Source organism: Sander lucioperca, chromosome 11, assembly GCF_008315115.2.
Source record: "Sander lucioperca isolate FBNREF2018 chromosome 11, SLUC_FBN_1.2, whole genome shotgun sequence".
Lineage (NCBI taxonomy): Eukaryota > Metazoa > Chordata > Actinopteri > Perciformes > Percidae > Sander > Sander lucioperca.
Window position 1 is genome coordinate 26,862,260 of NC_050183.1, and position 23,716 is coordinate 26,885,975.

The following is a 23,716-nucleotide window of genomic DNA, read 5'->3' on the forward strand; positions in this document are numbered from 1 at the left end:
AAGGTGAATAATACACTTCTAGAGACAATAGATCATGAGACATTCCTGTCAGTCAGTCAGCCAGTCTGTATGGATTTTCTGCATTTTCTGCTTTCGGTCAGCGACTACATAACGGATATGATGTATCGTCGTACTGTATAAACAGAAAATATTTAGGTGAATCATTGGTACAAAAATAAATAAAAAATATCGATTCTGGGGGAAAGAATTCGATTTTAAAAATCGTCAAAAAATAAATCACGATACATACATGAATTGATTTTATTTCCCACCCCTAAAAAAAACACTATATTGTGCAGCCCTAATGTCTACTCAGAGGGGAACAGTGTTTGTTTGACTCTTTAACCCATGTGTTGTCTTCCCGTCGACCATGAAGTTGTTGTCCATCCAGGTCAAAAGTGAATTAGAATTTTTGGTGATTTTTCCAGCGTTTTTGGCTCTTTTTTTATGCTTTTGACACTTTTTAAAATGTTTTTGTCACTTTTTTCAACGTTTTATTTCTAAATTCATGGTCAATAAACCTAATTTATATGACATTATACCTACTGTTTGAGTTAAAAAAGCAGGAATTATGAATTATTTATACTAATAGTTAAGATCAAAGGATGTTGAGTGAATCACAGACTGGTTTATGTCAAAGTTTAGTCACAATACTGTTTTAAAACCATTTAAACATGTTAATAAAATTGAATAAAACACCCAAAATTCATGAAATCAATGAAAGTAATCATTAATTTTACGTGCAACGATCATTGTATGGGTTGTATGGGTTCCATACAGCGTACATCCATGCATCCATGTTATTTTTGAGGCATTTTGGTGCAAAGAAACCCATATTTCTGATATAAAAAACTATGAAAACAGGTCAAATTTGACTCGATTACAACACAAGGGTTAAACCTTTACTCCTGCAAAGGACACTGTGCTGTTTTTACCGGCTATACTCTACTGTCAGTGTGTATAATACTGTTATTATAATACTGTAATACTGTAATAGTGGTTTAAGGTCAGTGGTTGTTGTGTGTATTTACCTTCCAGAAGGAAACACCCCTGGCTAATGCTGTGTTTTGGGCAGCGAGGAAGGGGAACTTGGCTCTACTTCAGCTGCTGCTCAACAGCGGGCGCGTGGACTCGGACTGCAGAGACAGTGTACGGCCACTGCATGTCCTGGCTGCTCAGCTGCACGCTTTTTCCATAACCCACCTGTGGTAGGGACACAGAGAGCTTCAAGCCTTTCCTCTGTGGTTGCATGATGTGTGTGTACCACCCATTTTATGTTTTTTTCCCCCCTCCATCATAGTAAAGGGTGAGGGTTTCCTGTGTTAAGTTGGAAAGGATTTAGCAGTTTCATCACCACATTATCAGCAAGTCATCTACAATAAAAAAAACACCTATGGTTGTTAATTTATTGTTGCCATGTTTCTTTTCAGTATGGAACGACAGCGCTGATGGTGGCGTCCTACAGTGGCCATTTTGAATGTGTGAAAGAACTTATCATGCAAGGAGCGGACATCAACTACCAGAGAGAGGTATGATATGATTGGGGGAAATAACTGGCTAGCCCAAAGAAACAATATACAATAAGTCACAGTGAATCTGGAGTCTGTTCGTCACTGAGAGGTTACCAGGTAACCTGCCAGTGGAGACTCCAAGAAGTCACTGCTCCCGGGCCCCGGCCAAGAAATAGTCTGGTACATAACCCCTGTAAAACAGCCAATTGTCATTTTTACACTTAACACAGTTTTTGTACGGTTCAAACAAACAAGTTTCCTGTCTTTGTGCTAATATAAGATTACTGTTTTCTGGTTGTAGCTACACATTTATAGCCTAGAAATCTAGACGCACCCTAGTGGCAGCAAATGTAATTTGCAGCCAGGGGGGTCTAGGCACTCTCCGTTGGCTTGCGAGCAGGAAAAACCAAACTCTGGTCAGGCCAATCACATCGTGTATAGAGTCGGTGGGGGGGCTTATGGCTGCTGCTGCTGGTGAACAGCGGTCTTCTGGAAGACTTGGAGTTAAGCTTTTCTTTGAGAAAAGAACAAAGAAAGGCACTGAAGTCATTCTTAAAAAAGGAAGATGTGTTCGGAGTTTTGCCGACCGGATACGGCAAAAGTTTAATCTATCAACTAGCTCCGCTACCTTCTTCGTTGCTCTGCTTGGTTGTAGTGCTATCCTATTGCGTGCAGAGGGTATTTGAAAGACAACTGTTTATCCCGCCCCTCGGATTGAGCCCTGCCAATGGTGAGTTCCCAGACCCAACATCTTGATGTGGGTCTGGCTTGTCAGGCTAACACATTTAGATATAGATATAGATATCTTTAAATGTAGCTTCTGTAATGTCAGTTTTATGTTTGAAAATGAGTTTGGCTGTGGGAAGCACATCAGTATAGTCTTGGGTTTAAGAATGAGCAGGGGCGGGTTCCCGGATAGCTCAGTTGGTCGAGGGGGCGACCATATATGGAAGTTTACTCCTCAACGCAGCGGGCGCGGGTTTGACCCCGACCTGCGGCCCCCATGTCATTCCCCCCTCTCTCTCCCCTTTCATTTCTTCAGCTGTCCTGTCAATAAAGGTCTAAAAATGCCAAAAAATTATCTTGAAAAAAAAAAGAATGAGCAGGGGCAGGGCTAGAAGAGGGGCACGGGATGGCACCGGCCACCCCCATTACTAATTATTGGTCCCCCGCTGTACCACCCCACTTTAAAAAAATCCTGAAATCACCCCTGAGAATAACATTAGACAAAAATTGTAAATATGGGCAGCAGATTGAAAATGTACCTGAAACAACTTACAGACTGCCTATGAAGACTGCTGAACTCCTGATGCTTTTCTGTTCTATTTGACACTTATAATACATATAAACATGGATAGTTTTTTTTCAAGTGAAAACAGCAGTATCTTTTTTTAAATTGTCCTTTTCAGACAGGTTCTACCGCCCTGTTCTTCGCCTCCCAGCAGGGACACGATGACATTGTGAAACTCCTCTTTGAATTCGGCGCCTCCACTGAATTCCACACTAAGGTATGCAGCAGGGACAATGCACGTTCATCACAGTCTTTATAATACTGGGTGTGATGGAGACTGCTGTCATGCTATCATCTCAGAGAATCAGAGTGCTTCGTGTAGAGATCAGTAAACAAAGATGAGGCACAGGCTGCTTTTTTACACCTCTGAGACTTAAAGTGCTCATATTATGCTCATTTTCAGGTTCATAATTGTATTTACAGTGCCTGACAAAAGTCTTGTCGCTTATCTAAGTTGTAGGAACAACAAATAATAACTTGACTTGTAGTTGATCAATTGGAATCAGAAATGGCTTATATGAAAGGCAAAGGCTTCTGGATTATGCTAATTATACCAAAATAAAGTTTTGTATCATTCATTGAGTTTTATCATTGAATTAGGACAGAAAGGTCAGATTTGGCTTGGACAAAAGTCTTGTCGCATACAAAAATACAGTAATGTACGGTAGAAATTATACTTTATTGTGAATACACAAACATGCTACAATAACATCAGAGCATACGTAAAGTCATGGTGCCTTGGGAAAAAGAAAATGAGCTTGGAGGACTACATCCATACGTCTCGGCAATGACTCAAATAACGTATTGATGAAGTCATCTGGAATAGCAAAGAAAGCAGTCTTGCAGGACTCCCAGAGTTCATCAAGATTCGTTGGTTTCATCTTCCAAGCCTCCTCCTTTATCTTACCCCAGACATGCTCAATAATGTTCATGTCTGGTGACTGGGCTGGCCAATCCTGGAGCACCTTGACCTTCTTCGCTTTCAGGAACTTTGATGTGGAGGCTGAAGTATGACAAGGAGCGCCATCCTGCTGAAGAATTTGCCCTCTCTTGTGGTTTGGAATGTAATGGGCAGCAATAATTTGTTGATACTTCAGGCTGTTGATGTTGCCATCCACTCTGCAGATCTCTCGCACACCCCCATACTGCATGTAACCCCAAACCATGATTTTTCCTCCACCAAACTTGACTGTTTTCTGGGTGAATCTTGGGTCCATGCGGGTTCCAACAGGTCTTCTGCAGTATTTGCAGCAATTGGGATGCAGTTCAATGGATGATTCATCAGAAAAATCAACCTTCTGCCACTTTTCCACTGTCCATCTTTTCACCAAGCTGTGGGCCTTTGCAAATGCAACACACTTTTTTAGTTGTCTTCTGTGTAATGCTGGTTTGTGAGCACTAATTCGGCCATGGAGGCCACTGCGTGAGAGAATTCGACAAACTGTTGTTATAGATACAGGGGTTTCTGGTGGCCAGCCCAGAAAAAGGGCTGGCCCTGGACTGTCGAAGCAACAAACGGTCCTCTCGAACAGTTGTCTTATGGGGTCTGCCTGACCTGGACTTGTCATGAACTTCACCAGTTTCTTCAAATCTTTTTCTTATCCTCTCCACTTGACGTTTGGATACATTGAAGATGTCTGCCACCTCAGCAGCAGACTTGGTCTTCAGGCTCTTGATGATCAGCACTTTGGTCTGTGGTTGAATCTTTGGCATGTTGTGAGAGGTCAGGTTGCACTTCACATGAAGGTCTGGTGTGCTGGAGTTCTTTTTATACACACCCAGGAATGTGTTAATTACAGTATTTGTCACAGGTGAAACTCTAATCTAATTCTTACTGTTAAATTAGTCTTGCATTGCCAGACCTTCCTCCACAGCGCTGCGAAGGAGGGTCTGGCTAGTCCACACAGCATTCCGGGATGGGAGAAAAAAAAAGGTTGTCGGGTTTATTGACATTTCTTTTAATCATAAATCGCCAGGAGTTTAGAATGCTAACACAAAGAAAGCGGAAGGTTACGGACATCCGGCCGAAAATAAGGGATATCCGGTGGAATTTCTGACGGCACCTGAACAATCCCGCAAATGAAACACCGTCGATATAGACTACTGCTAAAATGTTTTTCTTGTGTTTTTGTCACAGGACGGTGGCACAGCTCTCACTGTCGCCTCTCAGTACGGACACTCCAAGGTGGTGAGCACCCTGTTGAAGCATGGAGCCAATGTTCACGACCAGCTGAATGTGAGCCACATCTTCAGCCTCTTTATTAGACCTGTCTCCCTCTCACTGTCAGTGCCTCTGTCCGTCTGTCTGTCTGTCTGTCTGTCTGTCTGTCTGTCTGTCTGTCTGTCTGTCTGTCTGTCCGTCTGTCTGTCTGTCTGTCTGTCTCTCTGTCTGTCTGTTTGTCCGTCCGTCTGTCTGTCTGTCCGTCTGTCTGTCTGTCTCTCTCTCTGTCTGTCTGTCTGTCTGTCTCTCTGTTGGTCGGTCTGTCTGTCTGTCTGTCCGTCTGTCTGTCCGTCTGCCTGTCTGTCTGTCTGTCTGTCTGTTTGTCTGTCTGTCCGTCTGTCTGTCTGTCTGTCTGTCTGTCTGTCTGTCCGTCTGTCTGTCCGTCTGTCCGTCTGTCTGTCTGTCCGTCCGTCCGTCTGTCTGTCCGTCTGTCTGTCTGTCTGTCTGCCTGTCTGTCTGTCTGTCTCTCTGTCGGTCGGTCTGCCTGTCTGTCTGTCTGTCTGTCTGTCTGTCTCTCTGCCTGTCTGTCTGTCTGCCTGTCTGTCTGTCTGTCTGTCTGTCTGTCTGTCTGCCTGTCTGTCTGTCTGTCTGTCTGTCTGCCTGTCTGTCTGTCTGTCTGTCTCTCTGTCGGTCTGTCTGTCTGTCTGTCTGTCTGCCTGTCTGTCTGTCTGTCTGTCTGTCTGCCTGTCTGTCTGTCTGTCTCTCTGTCGGTCTGTCTGTCTGTCTGTCTGTCTGTCTGTCGGTCTGTCTGTCTGTCTGTCTGTCTGCCTGTCTGTCTGTCTGTCTGTCTGTCTGTCTGTCTGCCTGTCTGTCTGTCTGTCTGTCTGTCTGTCAGGAACATAATGGTTCAGTTGCACACAATGTCCCAGCTGCTGGAATCCAGCCTCTCAGGTTTCTGCAGACTGCTGAGTCACGACAGGCAGGATTAGTGTCTGTCCTTAGGCAAGGAAAAACAACCTGACTGCACATACGTATATTTATGAAATAGTAGTATTAAAGTATTATGTTATTAATGATTCTTCTTCCATGTTTCAGGACGGTGCCACTCCTCTGTTTCTCGCTGCCCAGGAGGGCCATGTGAACGTGATTCGTCAGCTGTTGTCATCTGGTGCCAGGGTTAACCAAGCGAGGGAGGTAATTTTTACGTCTTTTTTAAAAATTACTTTTTAAGTTGTTGTTTTTTTTTACAGATTTAAAGGTCATAGTCATTGCTGGAAGAATTATTCAGATCCTTTACAATAATAATAATAATAATAATAATGTATACTTTATTAATCCCGCAAGGGAAAATTACAATGTTTTCACTCTGTTGTTATTGTACACATTACACACAGGCCTGAAATACACACACACATGCTCAGTACCTCTACATGCACTAATGGAGAGATGTCAGAGTGGGGGGGCTGCCCATGGAGAGGCACCCCGAGCAGTTGGGGGTTTGGTGCCTTGCTCAAGAGCACCTTGGCAGTGCCCAGGAGGTGAACTGGCACCTCTCCAGCTACCAGTCCACCACCATACTTTGGTCCGTATGGGGACTTGAACCAGTAAAAGTCCTGCATTGAAGTAGCATTAAGTAGGGGCGACTTCTAGCTCACCCAGTAGCATGTAAAGAAAAGACTCAAGTAAAGTACATGGACCTCAAATTTGTACTTAAGTACAGTACTGGAGTAAATGTAACATTCCACCGCTGGTCATAGTCACACATACAGTCGCCTCTTACTGTTTAGCTCACCGCTCCACTTCTCATCCCTTCAGGATATCCTGCAGCGATTAATATTCAATTAATTCAATTTTATTTATAGTATCAAATCATAACAAGAGTTATCTCAAGACACTTTACAGATAGAGTAGGTCTAGACCACACGCTATAATTTACAAAGACCTAACCATTCCAGTAATTCCCCCAAGAGCAAGCATTTAGAAAGACAGTGGTGAGGAAAAACTCCCTTTTAGGGAGAAACCTGGGACAGACCCAGTATCTTGGTAGGCGTGTCTGATGGTGCCAGTTGGGGGTGTGATGAACAGTGGCAATAATAGTCACAATAAAGATAATGGAACTATGACTAGAAATAGTAGTTGTAGTAGTTCATGATGTAGCAGGGCACTGCAGGGCATAGCAGGGCGTAGCAGGGCACTGCAGAGCGTAGCAGGGCGTTCCTCTTCCGTTTCACCTCCTCCCTCTTATGTCCTTTGTCTCTGCCCCCCCCATGTGTTCTCCAGGACGGCACTGCCGCCCTGTGGATGGCAGCCCAGATGGGTCACAGTGAGGTGGTGAGGGTGCTACTCTTACGTGGTGCAGATCGGGATGCTGACAGAAACGTATGTAGTTCTTTTAGAGTTAATAGTTTGTACTAGGGCTGTGCAATTAACCACACTTTTAATCGTGATTACCATTTCGGCTTCTAACGATCACAAAAAACAGAAACAATTTCACAGTTCAAGGTGTTTTCACTGTTTTTTAAATTCAATAAATGCAACATCTTTCCAAAAGTCAGTGAGTAATCGTGTTAAATAATTGTGTTTTCAATAGGGCTGTCAAACGATTACATTTTCTTAATCACGATTAATCGTTGAATTTCTATAGTTAATCGTGATTAATCGCATGTTTTATCACATGATTAAAATTCTATTATTTAGCATTTCAGAAACTGTTTTTAAGTACATATTAACAATGGAAAGCCATTCTTACCAGTGGATCTTGATTGGGAATCAAATGAATGCAAAGAAAGTGACTTTATGAACTTGATTTTAAGATTTGTATTTGTTTATTATATATTTAATCTAGTCACACATTTGAATTCAACAACAACTTTGAATGCACCACAAGGCTGTAAATTACGAACCGTCTGTGTTTTTCCGACAACAGCAGCTGCAGATTGTTACATCCCAGTGTCGGAATCCTCTACAGTGAAATACAGTCAAACTTTACACCGTTTAGCGTTAGCTGTCAGCATTGTAAGCGTGTTTAATCCAGCTACTAGCTAGCGGTAGGCTAACGTTAGCTGCTGTCGAGTATAGTGTTAACTAGCGTCATGTGCAGCGATATTTCTGTTTCCTGTAACGTCTGTTTCAGAGCATCAGAGAGAAGCACAGACATATCAGTGGCACCAGAATGAGGCACCGAAATCCGCGTTGCTATTCCTGCAGCAGCAGGATGTGTTACGAGGAAGTATGGCAAAATAGTAGCCTGTTAGGCACGACGCAAAGCCACGTGAAGTGAAAATAAATTAATAAATGGCGGCATGCGATTAATACGATTAAAATTAACGCATTATGCTCGACCCTTAATCGCGATTAACGCGTTAATGCTGACAGCCCTAGTTTTCAATATTGACGAAAAATAATTGTGATTATGATTTTTTTTTCTATAATCGAGCAGCCCTAGTTTGAACATCTACAGTTTAATCGTGACAACAGAGCAAACTTTATCTGCTGATGAGGACTATGTAGTCGAAAGAGGACCATGCAATATAGTTGAAAGCATCAGAGCAAGACGACCTTAAGTGGAGATTGTTTTGTTAGATCATTATATGCTTTCTCTGTTGTTTTTCAAGGATGGATCAACAGCGTTATTCAAAGCTGCTTTTAAGGGACACAACAGCGTCATTGAGGAACTTCTCAAGTTTTCTCCTTCAGTTGGCCTTCTCAAGGTAGAGGATGGTGCTATTGACTTCGACCATTTTGGGAAATATGTTTACTCGCTTTCTTGCTGAGAGTTAAATGAGAAGCTTGATACCACATGTCATTTCTGTATGGTAAATATGTAGCTACAGCGAGGAGACGGTTAGCATGGCATACCATAAAGACTCCAGGAAGATAGTCTGGCGCATAAACCCCCGTAAAAGAGAGATGCCAGAGTGAGGGGGCTGCCCAAGGCGCTCGAGCAGTTGGTGGTTTGGTGCCTTGCTCAAGGGCACATTGACAGTGCCCAGGAGATGAACTGGCACCTCTCTAGCTACCAGTCCACACTCCGTCCATACGGGGACTTGAACTGTGGCCCTCTGGTTTCCAAGCCAAGTTCCTACGGACTGAGCTACACTTTTTTATTACCTCTCTCTAGCCTGACAAGCCAGACCCACATCCAGATGTTGGGTCTGGGAACTCACCATTGGCAGGGCTCAATCCGAGGGGCGGGATAAACCATTGTCTTTCAAATTCTCTCTGCATGCAATAGGATAGCGCTACAACTAACTAGAGCAACAAAGAAGGTAGCGGAGCTAGTTGATAGATTCAACTTTTGCCGTATCCGGTCGGCAAAACACCGAACACATATTCCTTTTTTAAGAATGACTTCAATGCCGTTCTTTGTTCTTTTCTCAAAGAAAAGCTTAACTCCAAGTCTTCCAGAGTCGCAGCCAAAGCCAATTGCAAGGACTGCTGTTTGCCAGCAGCAGCAGCCATCTTCTTTGTTTTCAAGCAGCAGGGAATTCACGCAGAACCGTCGCAACTCTGCCATCATTATGTTAAGCCCGCCCACCAACTCTATACACGATGTGATTGGCCTGACTAGAGTTTGGTTTTTCTAGCTCGCAAGCCATTTGCTGCCACTAGGGTGCGTCTAGATTTCTAGGCTATCCTCTCTCACGTCTGTCCATTCAAAATGAAGTTACAGCCAGCAGCCAGTTAGCTTAGCTTAGCATAAAGACTGGAAACAGGGGGAAACAGCTAGCCTGGCTCTGTTCAGGAGGTCACTGCTCCTGGCCAAGAAATAGTCTGGCACATAACTCCCTGTACAATCTCAACTTCTTGTTTTTACACTTGTTTTTTTACAGATTAAACCAACAACATATACCATGTTGATTAGTGAGCTTTAGAGGTGCTGGTAGGTGGATTTGTTTTACGTTTGGACAGAGCCAGGCTAGCTGTTTTCAACTGTTTCCAGTCTTTATGCTAAGCTAACATGAGAGCATGAGAGTGGTATCAGTCTTCTCATCGAACTCTTGGCAAAAAAACGTGACTAAGCATATTTCCCAAAATGTCAAACTATTCATTTAATACTAACCCTGCAGCACTGGATGAAGAGCAGGTTTATATTTGTTAAAAACTGGAGAATGCAGCGCCTCTCCATAAGCATTATGAATATGTGTATTTGTTGTCTCCAGAATGGCTCTACTGCCCTACATGCTGCTGTTATGGGTGGAAATATTCGAACTGTTCTGCTGCTGCTTGGGGCCAACGCAGACCCCACACTGCCCAACAAGGTAAGGCACTTAGGCTTTAAGCCCCTGACACACTAACCCGACGGCCGACTGTTGGCAGAAAAGGCAGTCGGACTGATCAGTCGGCTCCCCGAGGTCCAAAAAGTGCCTCGGAACACACCGAAGCGACGTTGACTTGAGCGTACGTTCTGCGCGTGCACGAGACGTAATACGTCTCCATAACAGCAGGCGGCACTAATCTGTATTGTCGCCCAAAAAATTTAAACCAGCAGCTGATTGGACGAACACGTCACGTGGGTCTGGCTGCTCCCGGATTTTTCAACCGGGCATAATGGCGGCTTCGTTCGGAATACGATCTCATATTTTACGAAGATAGTTCACGAAACGTGTTTCTGAAAACATTTTAAGAGAGAAATAGGCCATGCAGTTGCTGAATCTGTCTTCATTTCAGATCGACAAAGGTCAGTTTAAAAGATTTTCGTCAGATTCTGAGAGACTCTAGTCACGCTCATCCTGCTCGTCATTTCCGGGTTAGCACTCCACCAATCAGATTGGTCATTGAGTCCGACTGCCCGCCCTCCGACCCAGCATGTGAGGTCGGCCAAAATGAAGGCCGACGGCTCCTCCAACAGACGACGGCACGGAACACACCGAACAGACTCGAGTCACTGACCTCACCAGACTGTCCGACGGCCGATTATCAGGTTGGTGTGTCAGGGTCATAATGGCCCTGACACACCAACCTGATAAAAGATGAGACGATGAACGGACAGAACATGAGCAGATCATTTCAGCTTGTAGACTTTTTTCGTGTGTGTGTTTTGCAGAATAATGAACTCCCTGCAGATCTTACAAAGAGCGATCGCATCCTAAAGGTGTTACATCCATCTAAATCAATCATGAGTGGAGACAGCTGATGACCACCCAGACTCCTACCTTCATGCCTGGCTGTACCACACTGATGATGTATACTGAGAGGAAAATAACATAGTGTCAAATCTACTCAACTACCACATATACTGTACACGGTGCTTGCTTTTGATTGCGATTGGAAATAAGTCATATGTTGAATAAACCTGGACTAAACATAGAGCAACTCAATGTGCAACCAAAATGCATTTGTCTGCCATGTGCATCATCTCCTTTACTCTGTTGGTATACAGCATGTGCATTTATTTTTGTTTACCCCAGGTGTTGTAAGATTTCTAGATATTTTGCACACTTTTTATTTGCCTTTTTAATAGATGTAATAAAGTGTAAATTTGTTATTCAATCTCTAAGTGTGAGGATTAAGTAATTTTATTTAGAAAAGTCATCGACATCCTAATTATCATTTTAAAACTAAAATAGATAGTACATGTTGCAACAATATGATTTAGTGTTAATGCCTTATATTCCCAGAGGTCAGTATTTTCAGATGTACACCTGTTCCCACACCTGTAACATACTTTTATTGTGCTTGAATTCATTTCATTTCCGTTTTTTATTCTCTGCAAAGTTAACTAATTAATTCTAAATATGTACATCTATGTAGTAGTTGTACCTTAAATGAGTATATTAGTTTTCAAAAGCATGAGTGAAATGACCTCGCAGCAGCAGATGACATCCGGACAATAACATTGTCACGTGACCACCGCGGAAGTGACAGTCAACTTTTTGTTGATGCGGAAGAGAGACAACCAAGCCTGTTGTTAATGAAACATAAGTAGCAGCTAACAAGAAGAAATAGTTTACAGTTGTATCTAAAGCGACAGGTTAAAGTTTGACCGACATATCTAAAGCTAATGGCCGGTGGTAATTTACAGGTGAGTGACAAACTTTTCGTAAGCTAGCTAACGTTACCTGGTTAGTTAGTTACATAAGACTGTGTGACATCAAAGGACACGTTAAACCTGTCTGCTTTTTGATGAACTCTCCGCTTTTATTCACCTTAAATGGCTAATTCAGCGTGTGAAAGTACGTAAATGTGAACATTAAGATGAACTAACTCGGTACCAGCCTTTAGAAGTAATAATAAATGACGTTATTAGTTTTATTTTGAATCGTTTGGTAATGTTTTGAGGATTAGCTAGCTAACGTTACAAGTTAAAAACATTTGAGAATCCCTTTGGCTAGTGTTAGCCATTTATAGTGGTGGAAAGTAACGAAGGAATAAACTTAAGGAAAGGTTTGATGTACTTGTACTGTAAGTATTTGAGCATTTGATGCTACGTTCTACTTCTACATTTAACGTTGTACTTTTTACTCCACTACATTTATTTGACAGCTATAGGTAGTGGTTACTTTTCAGATCACATTTAACATATAACGCATTTGATAAGCTTATCAAATACAGAACATTGGTAAGTTTAAACCAGTGGTTCCCAGCCTTTCAAAAAAAGCTGCGTATTTAGTCAAGTCCATTTTATCTAGGCCTATATAGTTTATAGTATATTGCTTCAAGGGGCTTTACGACCTACAGCATACAACATCCTCTGTCCTTAGAGCCTCGATTCCTATGAGGAAAAACTCCTCCCAAAAAAACCTTAAATGGGGAAAAAAATTTAAGAAACTTTAGGAAGAGCAGCAGAGGAGGGATCCCTCTCCCAGGACCGAGAGACATGCAATATATGTGTGTGTACAGAATAGATCAACATAGTAAACATACAGTATGAACACAAATATTGATAGATGTTAAACAAATATGAAGAAGTTTAGGTTAGGGTTGCACGATATTGACAAAATGTGATATTGCAATATTGATTATGAATATTGCGATATCGATATTAATTTGATATTTTTAAACGTATGTAAAATTACAAAAGTTATGGGAAAACGCATCAAAATAGATTCATAACAAATACAACACAAGGTTTATTTCAACTGACAGTCATACTGGACTGGTCCAACATGAATAAATAAATAAGGACCATGTCTACAGAACAGGACATGTTTTACTGGTTGGACAGTATAAAATAAATAAATAAGGACCATGTCTACAGGACAGGACATGTTCTACTGGTTGGACAGTATAAAATAAATAAATAAGGACCATGTCTACAGAACAGGACATGTTCTACTGGTTGGACAGTATAAAAACAATAAATAAAGAGCATGTCTACAGAACAGGACATATTAGAAATATATAAATAATATATAAAAATATTGCGACACTTTCGATATAATATTGCGCAACGTGATATCGCGATAGCGATATGGAGTCAATATATCATGCACCCCTAGTACAGGTCCAGTGTCATGTTTCAGAGGTCTTTAAAATTTCTCCTTTAAAACTTTAAACATGGCTTCAACTGTTTGAGGTCCAAAAAGGTCAAACTAACCTGTATTTCACTAAAAAAAGAAAAGATTAGAGAAAAGTCCAGACATGTTCATACAAATGTGTCTTCTTTCCTCCATTAATCATCTCACGACCCCTCCGATTTATTTTTGTGATCATTTGGAGGGGGCTGACCCCTCAGGTTGTGGACTAAACTACCTCACTATATAAAGAAAGTTAAATCCAGCGCGACCAGCCACAATATCAGTATTGACTAATATACAATAGTATGTCATACTTTACTTTTTATACTTTAAATACATTTTGCTTAAAATACTTCTGTACCTTTTAAAATACTTCTTTACCTTAGAATCTAGTTCTATTAAGTAGTATTTTCAATGAGTTACTTTTACATGTTACAGAGTATTTTTACAGTGTTGTATTGGTACTTTTATATTTAAAGTGCTTATATTATGCTCATTTTCAGGTTCATAATTGTATTTAGAGGTTATATCAGAATAGGTTTACATGGTTTCATTTTCAAAAAACACCATATATTTGTTGTACTGCACATTGCTGCAGCTCCTCTTTTCACCCTGTGTGTTGAGCTCTCTGTTTTAGCTACAGAGTGAGACATCTCACTTCTGTTCCATCTTTGTTGGGAGTCGCACATGCTCAGTAGCTAGGTAAGGACTACTAGCCAGTCAGAAGCAGAATATGAGGGCGTACCCTGACAGTACCTAGGTAAGGACTACTAGCCAGTCAGAAGCAGAATATGAGGGCGTACCCTGACAGTACCTAGGTAAGGACTACTAGCCAGTCAGAAGCAGAGTATGAGGGCGTGCTACGCTAGCAGCTAGGCGAGCATTATAACGTGTGTTCCAAAGTGACCATGTTTGTCTCTGAAGTAAAGGCTGGACTACAATAGAGCTGTTTGGAGCAGTTTGTGAACAGTGTTTTCTGTTGGAGATGGTAAGTCCCTTTAGGGTGGACTTTGGGCTTTTTCACTTTGTAAACCTATAACGTGCACAAAAAAGATATATAACACAATAAAGGAAAGGGGAAAAAGCCAAAAAGCATGAGCACTTACTAATAAATTATCAAACACTGCTCTTTCATTACCACTTTCTGAAAAGGCACCTATAAAAAAAAAAAAAAAAAACTTAAGTTGCAAGTAATGGCTAGTTAGGCTAATAAATGATGTACTAACTGGGAGTAATAATTAGATTTCCAACATATATAACAGCATTATTATCAAATAGAAAGCGTAAACACTCCGCAAAAGCAACCTGGCAAAGTTGTGTTATTAGCTTCTAACTACAGAGCATGTGCACATTAATTATGAACCATTATTAAACACATTGTTAACTACTAATAAAGATTTGTAAGGGTGCCATATTACAAGGCGGTTTCCTGAATTCTTCTTCTTCATGTTGTCTCAGAAAGCTATAGATCTCGCCAGCAAAGCTGCAGCGGAGGACAAAGCCAAAAACTACGAAGAGGCCCTCAAATTGTACCAGCATGCAGTGCAATACTTCCTTCATGTTGTCAAATGTGAGGAGCCTATTCGTGTTTGACTTCTTACAATATTCCGTGTGATTTTATTTTTATTTTTTTCAAACATCACTTCTATCCAACACCGCACCATGATCTAAGCTACTTCCTGTGTTGCAGATGAGGCCCAGGGAGACCGAGCGGCGCAGAGCATCAGAGCCAAGTGTGCCGACTACCTGGACAGAGCCGAGCAGCTGAAGGAATATCTCAAGAAGAAGGAGAAGAGTCCTCCGGCCAAACCTGTCAAAGAGTCTGATGACAAAGGGTAAGTCAATATCCCACTAGTCTGGCTTTGCCAGACCATCCAGACGCTGTGGAGCGGAGGAGGGTCTGGTTAGTCCACACAGCATTCCTGGATGGGAGAAAAACCTGCTCTGGTTTATTGGCATTTCTTTAAACCAATCACAATCGTCTTGGGCGGTGCTTAGCGCCGGACAGAGCCACGGCGCCTTTGCAAAATAGCCTCAGGAAGGAACTTGTTTTGGTGGAACATGTGTACGTTCAAAAGTAGTTTTAGTCGTGCAACAGAAAACTCAGATTGGACAGATAGTCTAGCTAGCTGTCTGGATTTATCCTGCAGAGATCTGAGGAGCAGTTAACCATAGTCCTCACAAATCCACCAGAGTTTAAAATGCCAACACAAAGAAAGTGGAAGGTACCGGACATCCGGCCGAAAAGAGTGACATCCGGTGGAATTTCCGGCTGCATCGGAGCAATCCCAGAAGTGGAACGTCGTGGATAGACTAAAATCCCAGTAATTGTTGCTGTGGTGATTTTCTTCAGTAGCTTCGTCATCACCACCCACCCAGACCAAAATCAAAGAAAAGATGACACCGTAACTACAATATTCAAGACCATTTAACAAAATAGTAACAAAATAGACAATAAACCATACAAGCATATGTATAAATGACAACTCCATAAGCCCATCATACACGTCTCTCCCCAGCACAAAGCTTCTTAGGAGCCCTCCAGAAAGCTCAGGTGATTTCCCCATTTTCAAGTGTAGACATCCAACCTGGCAAACCGTTTATATGACATTTTTTCTCAAACGCCCCCTCCCTAGCCATCTCACAAGCCCACTCCTCAATTGATGGCACCCCTTCATTCCTCCATCCTGTCAAAGAATCTGTCTGGCTATCATTAAACTAGTCTGGAGCCAGTTTCTTTTGTGCTTATCTATCCCGCTTAGGACTGCCCCATCTCCCAGAACAAATCATCTTGGGCTGAATGGAACCTGGGCCCCTGCAGTCCGACATAGGTTATCATGTATCCTGGTCCAAAATTCCTGGACCTCATCACAATGAGGGGCTTTTTCTACAGTATACACCTATAGTATTATAGGCAAAGTAGAGACAAAGTTTAGCGACAGCTATTTAACTCTTGTTAACACACTGTAAACACACAAAGTTTATGTTTACATTCAGCGTTAATCAGCAAAATGCATTGTGTGTGTGTGTGTGTTTGTTTATTTTTGAAAGCCAATTTTCTAAACATTTTGAAACCTGCATTGTTTCCATCCATGTTTACTTCCTAGCGGTCTTCTGTTCCCCCGGCTGTGCTGGCACATTGCTGCGTTTCTTGACACGTTCGTTCAGTGGAATACTGTGAAACCATCGGCAGAAATGTGTATCGTGTCATGCACGAGACAAAGAAAATGGGAAGCCATTCATAAAAACATTGCTCCATAGCGTTACTAGTGGTATAAAAAAAAAAAAAAACTCCACAGGGTACCTTTTTAAGTTTAAAAGAAGTTGTTTAATTCCAAAAGATTTGACTTGAAAGAAAGGCTGAAATCGTCATGACTGGAATAACTGACAGAGATCCATTGTTGAAATGTTTAACTCCCTGCAGACAAATTTGGCATTTTTTTCATGTTTCAATTCATGGAATTATTTAATTCAAAGTGCACCAAATGAATACTTATAATTAGTACCCAATTACAGAATCTTTTTCAGTGACCTTCCTTAGAATGTGCAGTGTCGTATAGGGATGCACCGATCTGACTTTTTCGGTCCCGATACTGATGCCTGGGCTTTGTGTATCTGTTGATACCCGATACTGATCCAATACCGTCGTTGAATTAATAATACACTGTATACCTTCCACCTTATACCTTCCTTCCACCATGTGGAAGAGACTAAAGGCACCAGACTTTCCTAACTAAACATTACTTTCCTAACTAAGACAAAATAACATAGATGTAATGTATTGAGTTCTTATTTATTTGTTATTTAAAAAACAAAAATAGAATGTAATCAAACTTCTTAAAACTTGGAAAGCAGTAGAAACAAAATAGTGAATACTCTTCCAGCATGCGACACACGTGCTGCTGACGAATGACGTAGGATGTGCTGCGACGGAGAAAAAAAAATTAAATAAACTGGATCGGTCCGTGGATCTGTTAATTTTTCCGATTCCTGATCCAGCTATTTTGTCAACATCAGGGTCGATATCCGATCTTAATATCAGATTGGTGCGCCCCTAGTGTCATATCAGTTTCTTTCTAAGAAATAGAGCATACCATACAAATCACTGTTCACTGTTTATTAACGTGCCAATAAATCACGTGGTGGACTGTTGTCATTTCATTTCAGGGATGAAAGTGGTGATGGGGACGACGCAGAGAAAAAGAAGTTTGAAAGTCAACTCTCAGGTGAATGACGCCGTCACTGCACTGAACGAACATAGAGGCAGATGCAGCAGTTAAATATGACGTGCAACACATCATCGTTACACGACATTTCAGAAAATAATGAATGATTTGATCTATAGTGTTTATTAAACCCATCCCTTTTTCAGGTGCCATTGTCATGGAAAAGCCAAACATAAAGTGGGACGATGTAGCTGGACTCGAGGGGGCCAAAGAAGCCTTAAAAGAAGCCGTGATCCTGCCCATCAAATTCCCTCATCTGTTCAAAGGTACTGAAAACAAGAGACCTCTTAAACCTCCTGAAAATGAATTGTATGTTTCTAATACAGTGTCTGTCTGTGTAGGGAAGCGAACTCCTTGGCGGGGGATCCTTCTGTTTGGCCCTCCAGGAACAGGAAAATCCTACCTGGCCAAGGCGGTGGCCACAGAAGCCAACAACTCCACCTTCTTCTCCATCTCCTCCTCGGACCTTGTGTCCAAGTGGTTGGGGGAAAGCGAAAAGTGAGGCCCGGGTTCTTTACGCCAGGGGTCGTCAACGTTTTTTAAAGTGCTCATATTATGCTTTTTTCCCTTTCCTTTATTGTGTAACATACCTTTTTTGTTATAGGTTTACAAAGTGAAAAAGCCCAAAGTCCACCCCAAAGGGACTTACCATCTCCAACAGAAAACACTGTTCACAAACTGCTCCAAACAGCTCTATTGTAGTCCAGCCTTTACTTCAGAGACAAACGTGGTCACTTTGTAACACACGTTATAATGCTCACCTAGCTGCTAGCACGGCACGCCCTCATACTCTGCTTCTGACTGGCTAGTAGTCCTTACCCAGCTACTGAGCATGTGCAACTCCCAACAAAGATGGAACAGAAGTGAGATGTCTCACTCTGTAGCTAAAACAGAGAGCTCAACACACAGGGTGAAAAGAGGAGCTGCAGCAATGTGCAGTACAACAAAAATATGGTGTTTTTTGAAAATTAAACCTATTCTGATATAACCTCTAAATACAATCATGAACCTGAAAATGAGCATAATATGAACAATTAACTAAGAGAGATGGAGCAGGGACCCCACACTACATATATTGTATAAAATGAAGTTGCATAATTAACTGGGGCTGCAATAACGTGTAGGCTGCCTAAAGCCTTTATACTTACCTTTTTAGTGCATAGAATACTAAGCTAATAAAATAATTGTTGCCATGATTTTATAAATCATGTTTAATGTTAAGCATACATGTGGTACGGTGAATCCTTAGGATGAACTGTATCTGTGGATGGCTACCTTAGTGACTACCTTACCTATAGGCCAGTAAGCCTATCATCAATATGTTTTTTTTTTTTCACAAATAGGCCCATTTATATTTGCTAATAATATGTTGGATTCATGTTAAGACTTTTTATTTTATTATACAAATTATGATACATCATACCATAATTTGGCAGCCCCCCTGCAGTAACTTTGAGGACCCCTGTTGAAGATCTCTGCTTTACACGACGATAAAACGGGGAATACGATAAACGGACAGTAAACATCTGTGTCTCTCTCCAGGCTGGTGAAGAGCCTGTTCACTTTAGCCCGAGAACACAGGCCATCCATCATTTTCATCGACGAGATCGACTCCCTCTGCGGCTCCAGGAGCGAGAACGAGAGCGAAGCAGCGCGCAGAATCAAGACGGAGTTCCTCGTCCAGATGCAAGGTGAGCAAGAAGAGATGCCCTTAAAATATCTCTGATTTGAATCTGAATAGCAGTAGTTTGTTTATGAAGTGTAAAAAAAATGTCTTCCTCCTCTCAGGCGTCGGAAATGATAATGAGGGGATCCTGGTCCTCGGAGCCACAAACATACCATGGACATTGGACTCTGCAATCAGGAGGAGGTAAGTTTCACCTACTGTGTAAAAATAATAGTCCCGCTTTGCCAGCTCTTCCTCCACAGCGCTGCGGAGGAGGGTCTGGCTAGTCCACACAGCATTCCGGGATGGGAGAAAAACCTGCTCTGGTTTATTGGCATTTCTTTAAACCAATCACAAGCAATTGTCTTGGGCGGTGCTAAGCACCGGGAAAAGCTGCAGTGCCGCTGCAAAATAGCCTCGGGAAGGAACTTGTTTTGGTGGAACGTGCACGTTTAAAGATTGTTTTAGTCGTGCAACAGAAAACTCCGATTGGACAGTTTAGAATGCCAACACAAAGGAAGCCCAAGGCAACGGATATCCGGCCTAAATGAGTGAAATCTGGCGGAATTTCCGTCGGCAACGGAGCAATCCCGGAAGTGGGACGTCGAGGATGTAGACTAAAAAATAATGACCATGTTCTCTTTAAAAAGTGCAAGGATAGCATGTTTTTTTAAATTGAATCACAAATGACAATTCTTGATTATTATTCCTAAAACATTTTTGATATTAATGAACGTCTGTTACATCCAAGCCATTGCCAAATGAGTTGCTACTTAAGACTATCAGATCCACACAACTCTCTCTGGATTTCTCAGCATGACTACTGTATGTTCAGAAGATTGTGTCGTCCGGTGACTTTCGCGCACAGAAACTCCATGTTTTTTATCCTCCGTGTCGTCCTTGGCTACTAGCAACTGCGTGGTGGGGGAGGGGTGGTGGACGATCACGGAAGGCTCGTATCATGTGGATGCACAGACAGTTTTGTTGTCATTACTTAGAATTCCTCATGTGGCCGACATAACTTTCTTATCAATTTGGGGGAAAAAAGAGTAGACCTCTGAGGCATGGTCTTAAACTAGTTTTATTCATGTCTGTCAGGTTGCATCCTATTTTAGTTTGAGTCAAAAACTTCTTATTAGACAAAATGAACATTGTAGCTGGAGTGCCATAAGGCACCAAACAGTCTCACACTCTGTAGTGACAACATCAGTTCCCTTATCTCATGCTACTGGAAAAGATGAAGGGTTCTCAGAAACGTTCAAGGGCTTCGAGGGAAACTTTAAGGGGATAACGATTGAATCTTTTGTGCGTCTTAGGTTTGAAAAGCGAATCTACATTCCTCTGCCCGAAAAGCATGCCCGCTCCTTCATGTTCAAACTGCACCTGGGCTCCACCCCCAACGAGCTGACGGAGGCCGACTTCATCACTCTGGGCGACAAGACAGAGGGCTACTCAGGGGCGGACATCAGCGTTATCGTTAGGGACGCCCTCATGCAGCCTGTCAGGAAGGTGCAGTCAGCCACTCACTTCAAAAAGGTAAAAAAAAAACAACACAGTAACAGTTAGACTGCACTTGTAACTTCACCCTGTCATGTTTCAAACTGAAAGAAAAGCTCATTCCATCTTGTGAAGGGCTTATTGAATGGCTAGAATCTACAGTAGTCTCAAATCCAAGTCTCCTCCAGAAAAGCTCTTTTTTGGGAATTTAGCAGGAAAATATGCTCCAAAATAAGACATATGCACGCCCCCCTCAAGATGTACTATAATCCCTTAACTTATCAGGTCAACATTTTAATTTTGTCCAATACTTTTTCTTCATTTACAACTCCTAAACCTCCCAAACTGACTTTCTCATTAGCCTCAGCTGTTGTGTTTTGTGCTAATTGGCAAATGTTAGCACGCTAACATGCTAAACTAAGAAGATTGTAAACATTAAGTATGTTAGCATTTGTCATTGTGAGCATGTTAGCATGCTGATGTCGGGAATTGGTAAAGGTACAGATTCAATTATTGGCAATTTATCAAAGAACACTGACATTTAGCATTTAGCTCAAAGCACTGCTGTGCCTAAATCCAGCCTCACAGAGCAGCTAGCATATCTGTAGACTCGTTTTTTTAATCGCTGCGATTATCTCCATTGCTCTTGTTGGGGTTTTAAGTACAAATAGTTGAACAAAACTTACTCACTTATTGGGAGACATTATTCATTGAAGAAAAAGTTAGAATAGTTCCTCATTCTCACCTTAAACTAGCCTGTACAACTGTATGAATCTGTCAAACTGAGACATTACAACAGTTTCTTTGTGTTCTTATTTCTGTCCATCCACACACAAACGCACACTAATTAAGGTCCGCGGGTCATCATGGAACAATCCCGACGTTGTGGTGGAAGACCTCCTGACTCCGTGTTCGCCGGGTGATCCCAACGCCATAAAGATGACGTGGATGGACGTTCCCTCGGAGAAACTCCTAGAGGCAGTCGTGTCCATGGTAAGAAAAGACGTCCAACGCGTTAACGTCGATCAGTGTTAATGATAAACACAAGGCGGCTGCAGTGATCAGCAGATGTATTGTGACCTGTGTGATGTTTTTCCATGCAGCCCGACATGCTGAGGTCACTGACAAACACCAAGCCCACAGTCAACGAGCAGGACTTGGACAAGCTGAAGAAGTTTACTGAGGATTTTGGTCAAGAGGGCTAATAACACTCACTCTCTCTACTCATTAATAAGACTGCAGCAGGCGATTATTGTCTCTGTCGATTATGCTTGTGATTATTTGATTAATCTTTTGTGTGTCAAAAATGGTGGAAAATGTGCATCACAGGTTACTGGAGCCCAAGGGCATAACTTTGGGTTCAACATTTATTTTTAATTATAAATTTTTTTTTTTTGGGGGGGGGGGGATGTGATTGAGATCTCCAGTCAAAAATGCCCAAAGTGGATTTATTTTTTTATGATGTGAAGCAACAGAAAACAAGCTTATATTAAAGGTAACAATTTAAGATAAAACATTTTTTTTAACTGGATAATTCACTAAAATGATTAATCGATAATCAAAATCTTAATTGATGAAGCTTTGGCCGATCAATTAAAGGTCCTATGACATGCTGCTTTTTGGATGCTTTTATATAGGCCTTAGTGGTCCCCTAATACTGTATCTGAAGTCTCTTTTATATAGACCTTAGTGGTCCCCTAATACTGTATCTGAAGTCTCTTTATATAGACCTTAGTGGTCCCCTAATACTGTATCTGAAGTCTCTTTCCCGAAATTCAGCCTTGGTGCAGAATTACAGCCACTAGAGCCAGTCCCACAATGAGCTTTCCTTAGGATGTGCCATTTCTGTGTCTGTAGCTTTAAATGCTATTGAGGAGGAGAGAGGGGGGGGGCAAGGTGGAGGGTGGGGGTGTGGCCTTGACCAACTGCCACTTTGCTTGTTTTCAAGCCATGATGTCTTTCTCTTTGTCATGGGAGCAAGGGGGTAAGCTTCTCCTCGGACCGCGAACCTCCTATGGCGCCATTTTAATGCTACAAAGCGATCACCCCCCGTTAGCATCCCATTGACTGCCATTCATTTTGACGTCACTTTGACAGAGAATAACTTTACATCTGAAGCGTTTAAAGACTCTATTTGTCCATTGTTTATTTCTAAAGAAACACGACAATGTATAAAAGGCTCCATTACCTTGTATCTCACGTTATGGCTCCGTAGCAGACGTTTTTGTAAAAATAGGCTAACGATTGTGTCATAACCACGCGACTTACTGTCGCATAGTAGAGGAATTACCGTATAGTACAGGAGAAGCGCGCAGGCAGTTTCGTCTCACATTAGCTGTTTAAGTTTAATTACTAATGTTAACTATCATTTTAATGATCAATAATTAGCCTGTGTCTATGTTATCTCCTTACATATACCTACGCTCTCCGTCTCTGCTAGATTGGGAATGATTGAGATTTCTCTTGGCACAGCTACAGCTAAGACCTACAACTTTCAGACACGTTGCTCACGGCACATTTACGTCGTCTCTCTCAGTTGGAGGCTGCGCAGTAACGCTCAGCGCTCACCGGAAAAGTGCTTCTAAAGGCCTTCGCTGGTCTCCGTCCAGAGCAACGGGATCTGTTGGTCCATTCTTATATACAGTCTATGCATGGGAGGGCCAAATTCTCTGGGCGGGCAAAGCAGAGAAAGGGGAGGTAACCTTTCTCCTTATGACATCATAAAGGGAAGATTCCAGATCGGCCCATCTGAGCTTTCATTTTCTCAAAGACAGAGCAGGATACCCAGGGCTCAGTTTACATCTATCGCCATTTCTAGCCACTGGGGGACCATAGGCAGGCTGGGGGAACTCATATTCATGTTAAAAAAACCCATAAAGTGAAATTTGCATGCCATGGGACCTTT

The 23,716-nt window shown here is 42.0% G+C and overlaps 2 protein-coding genes across 4 annotated transcripts in view; both read left to right on the forward strand.

Moving 5' to 3' along the window:
* ankrd29 (ankyrin repeat domain 29) overlaps positions 1-11,455 on the forward strand; it is a 12,357-nt gene extending 902 nt beyond the window's left edge. Inside the window, exons 2-10 of one of the 3 annotated variants that reach the window (XM_031311885.2) lie at positions 1,039-1,149; positions 1,431-1,529; positions 2,921-3,019; positions 4,940-5,038; positions 6,059-6,157; positions 7,244-7,342; positions 8,578-8,673; positions 10,126-10,224; positions 11,010-11,455. In XM_031311885.2, the coding sequence (XP_031167745.1) occupies positions 1,039-1,149; positions 1,431-1,529; positions 2,921-3,019; positions 4,940-5,038; positions 6,059-6,157; positions 7,244-7,342; positions 8,578-8,673; positions 10,126-10,224; positions 11,010-11,099 (891 nt within the window). In that variant the 3' untranslated portion in view covers positions 11,100-11,455. Of the gene's footprint in view, positions 1-1,038; positions 1,307-1,430; positions 1,530-2,920; positions 3,020-4,939; positions 5,039-6,058; positions 6,158-7,243; positions 7,343-8,577; positions 8,674-10,125; positions 10,225-11,009 lie in introns of all 3 variants that reach the window. The other 2 variants (XM_031311887.2, XM_031311886.2) reach the window with 2 other exon arrangements.
* Positions 11,456-11,784: 329 nt separating this feature from the next.
* LOC116058924 (vacuolar protein sorting-associated protein 4B-like) lies at positions 11,785-22,192 on the forward strand. Its single transcript, XM_031311889.2, has 11 exons — positions 11,785-11,987; positions 14,881-14,992; positions 15,113-15,257; positions 17,590-17,648; positions 17,795-17,914; positions 17,990-18,146; positions 19,191-19,339; positions 19,437-19,518; positions 20,631-20,850; positions 21,664-21,804; positions 21,915-22,192. Exons 1-11 carry the CDS (start codon positions 11,967-11,969, stop codon positions 22,014-22,016), a joined length of 1,308 nt encoding a protein of 435 aa, XP_031167749.1. The 5' UTR covers positions 11,785-11,966; the 3' UTR covers positions 22,017-22,192.
* The last annotated feature ends 1,524 nt before the right edge of the window (positions 22,193-23,716 follow it).

What these genes read in the sequence shown, in the direction of transcription:
- LOC116058924 (XM_031311889.2), top strand. Translation starts at nt 11,967, where the DNA reads ATGGCCGGTGGTAATTTACAG. An exon ending in GTTTGAAAGTCAACTCTCAG is followed by an intron (nt 17,649 to 17,794) that starts GTGAATGACGCC and finishes TCCCTTTTTCAG; the next exon opens with GTGCCATTGTCATGGAAAAG. An exon ending in CAGCCACTCACTTCAAAAAG is followed by an intron (nt 20,851 to 21,663) that starts GTAAAAAAAAAA and finishes ACACTAATTAAG; the next exon opens with GTCCGCGGGTCATCATGGAA.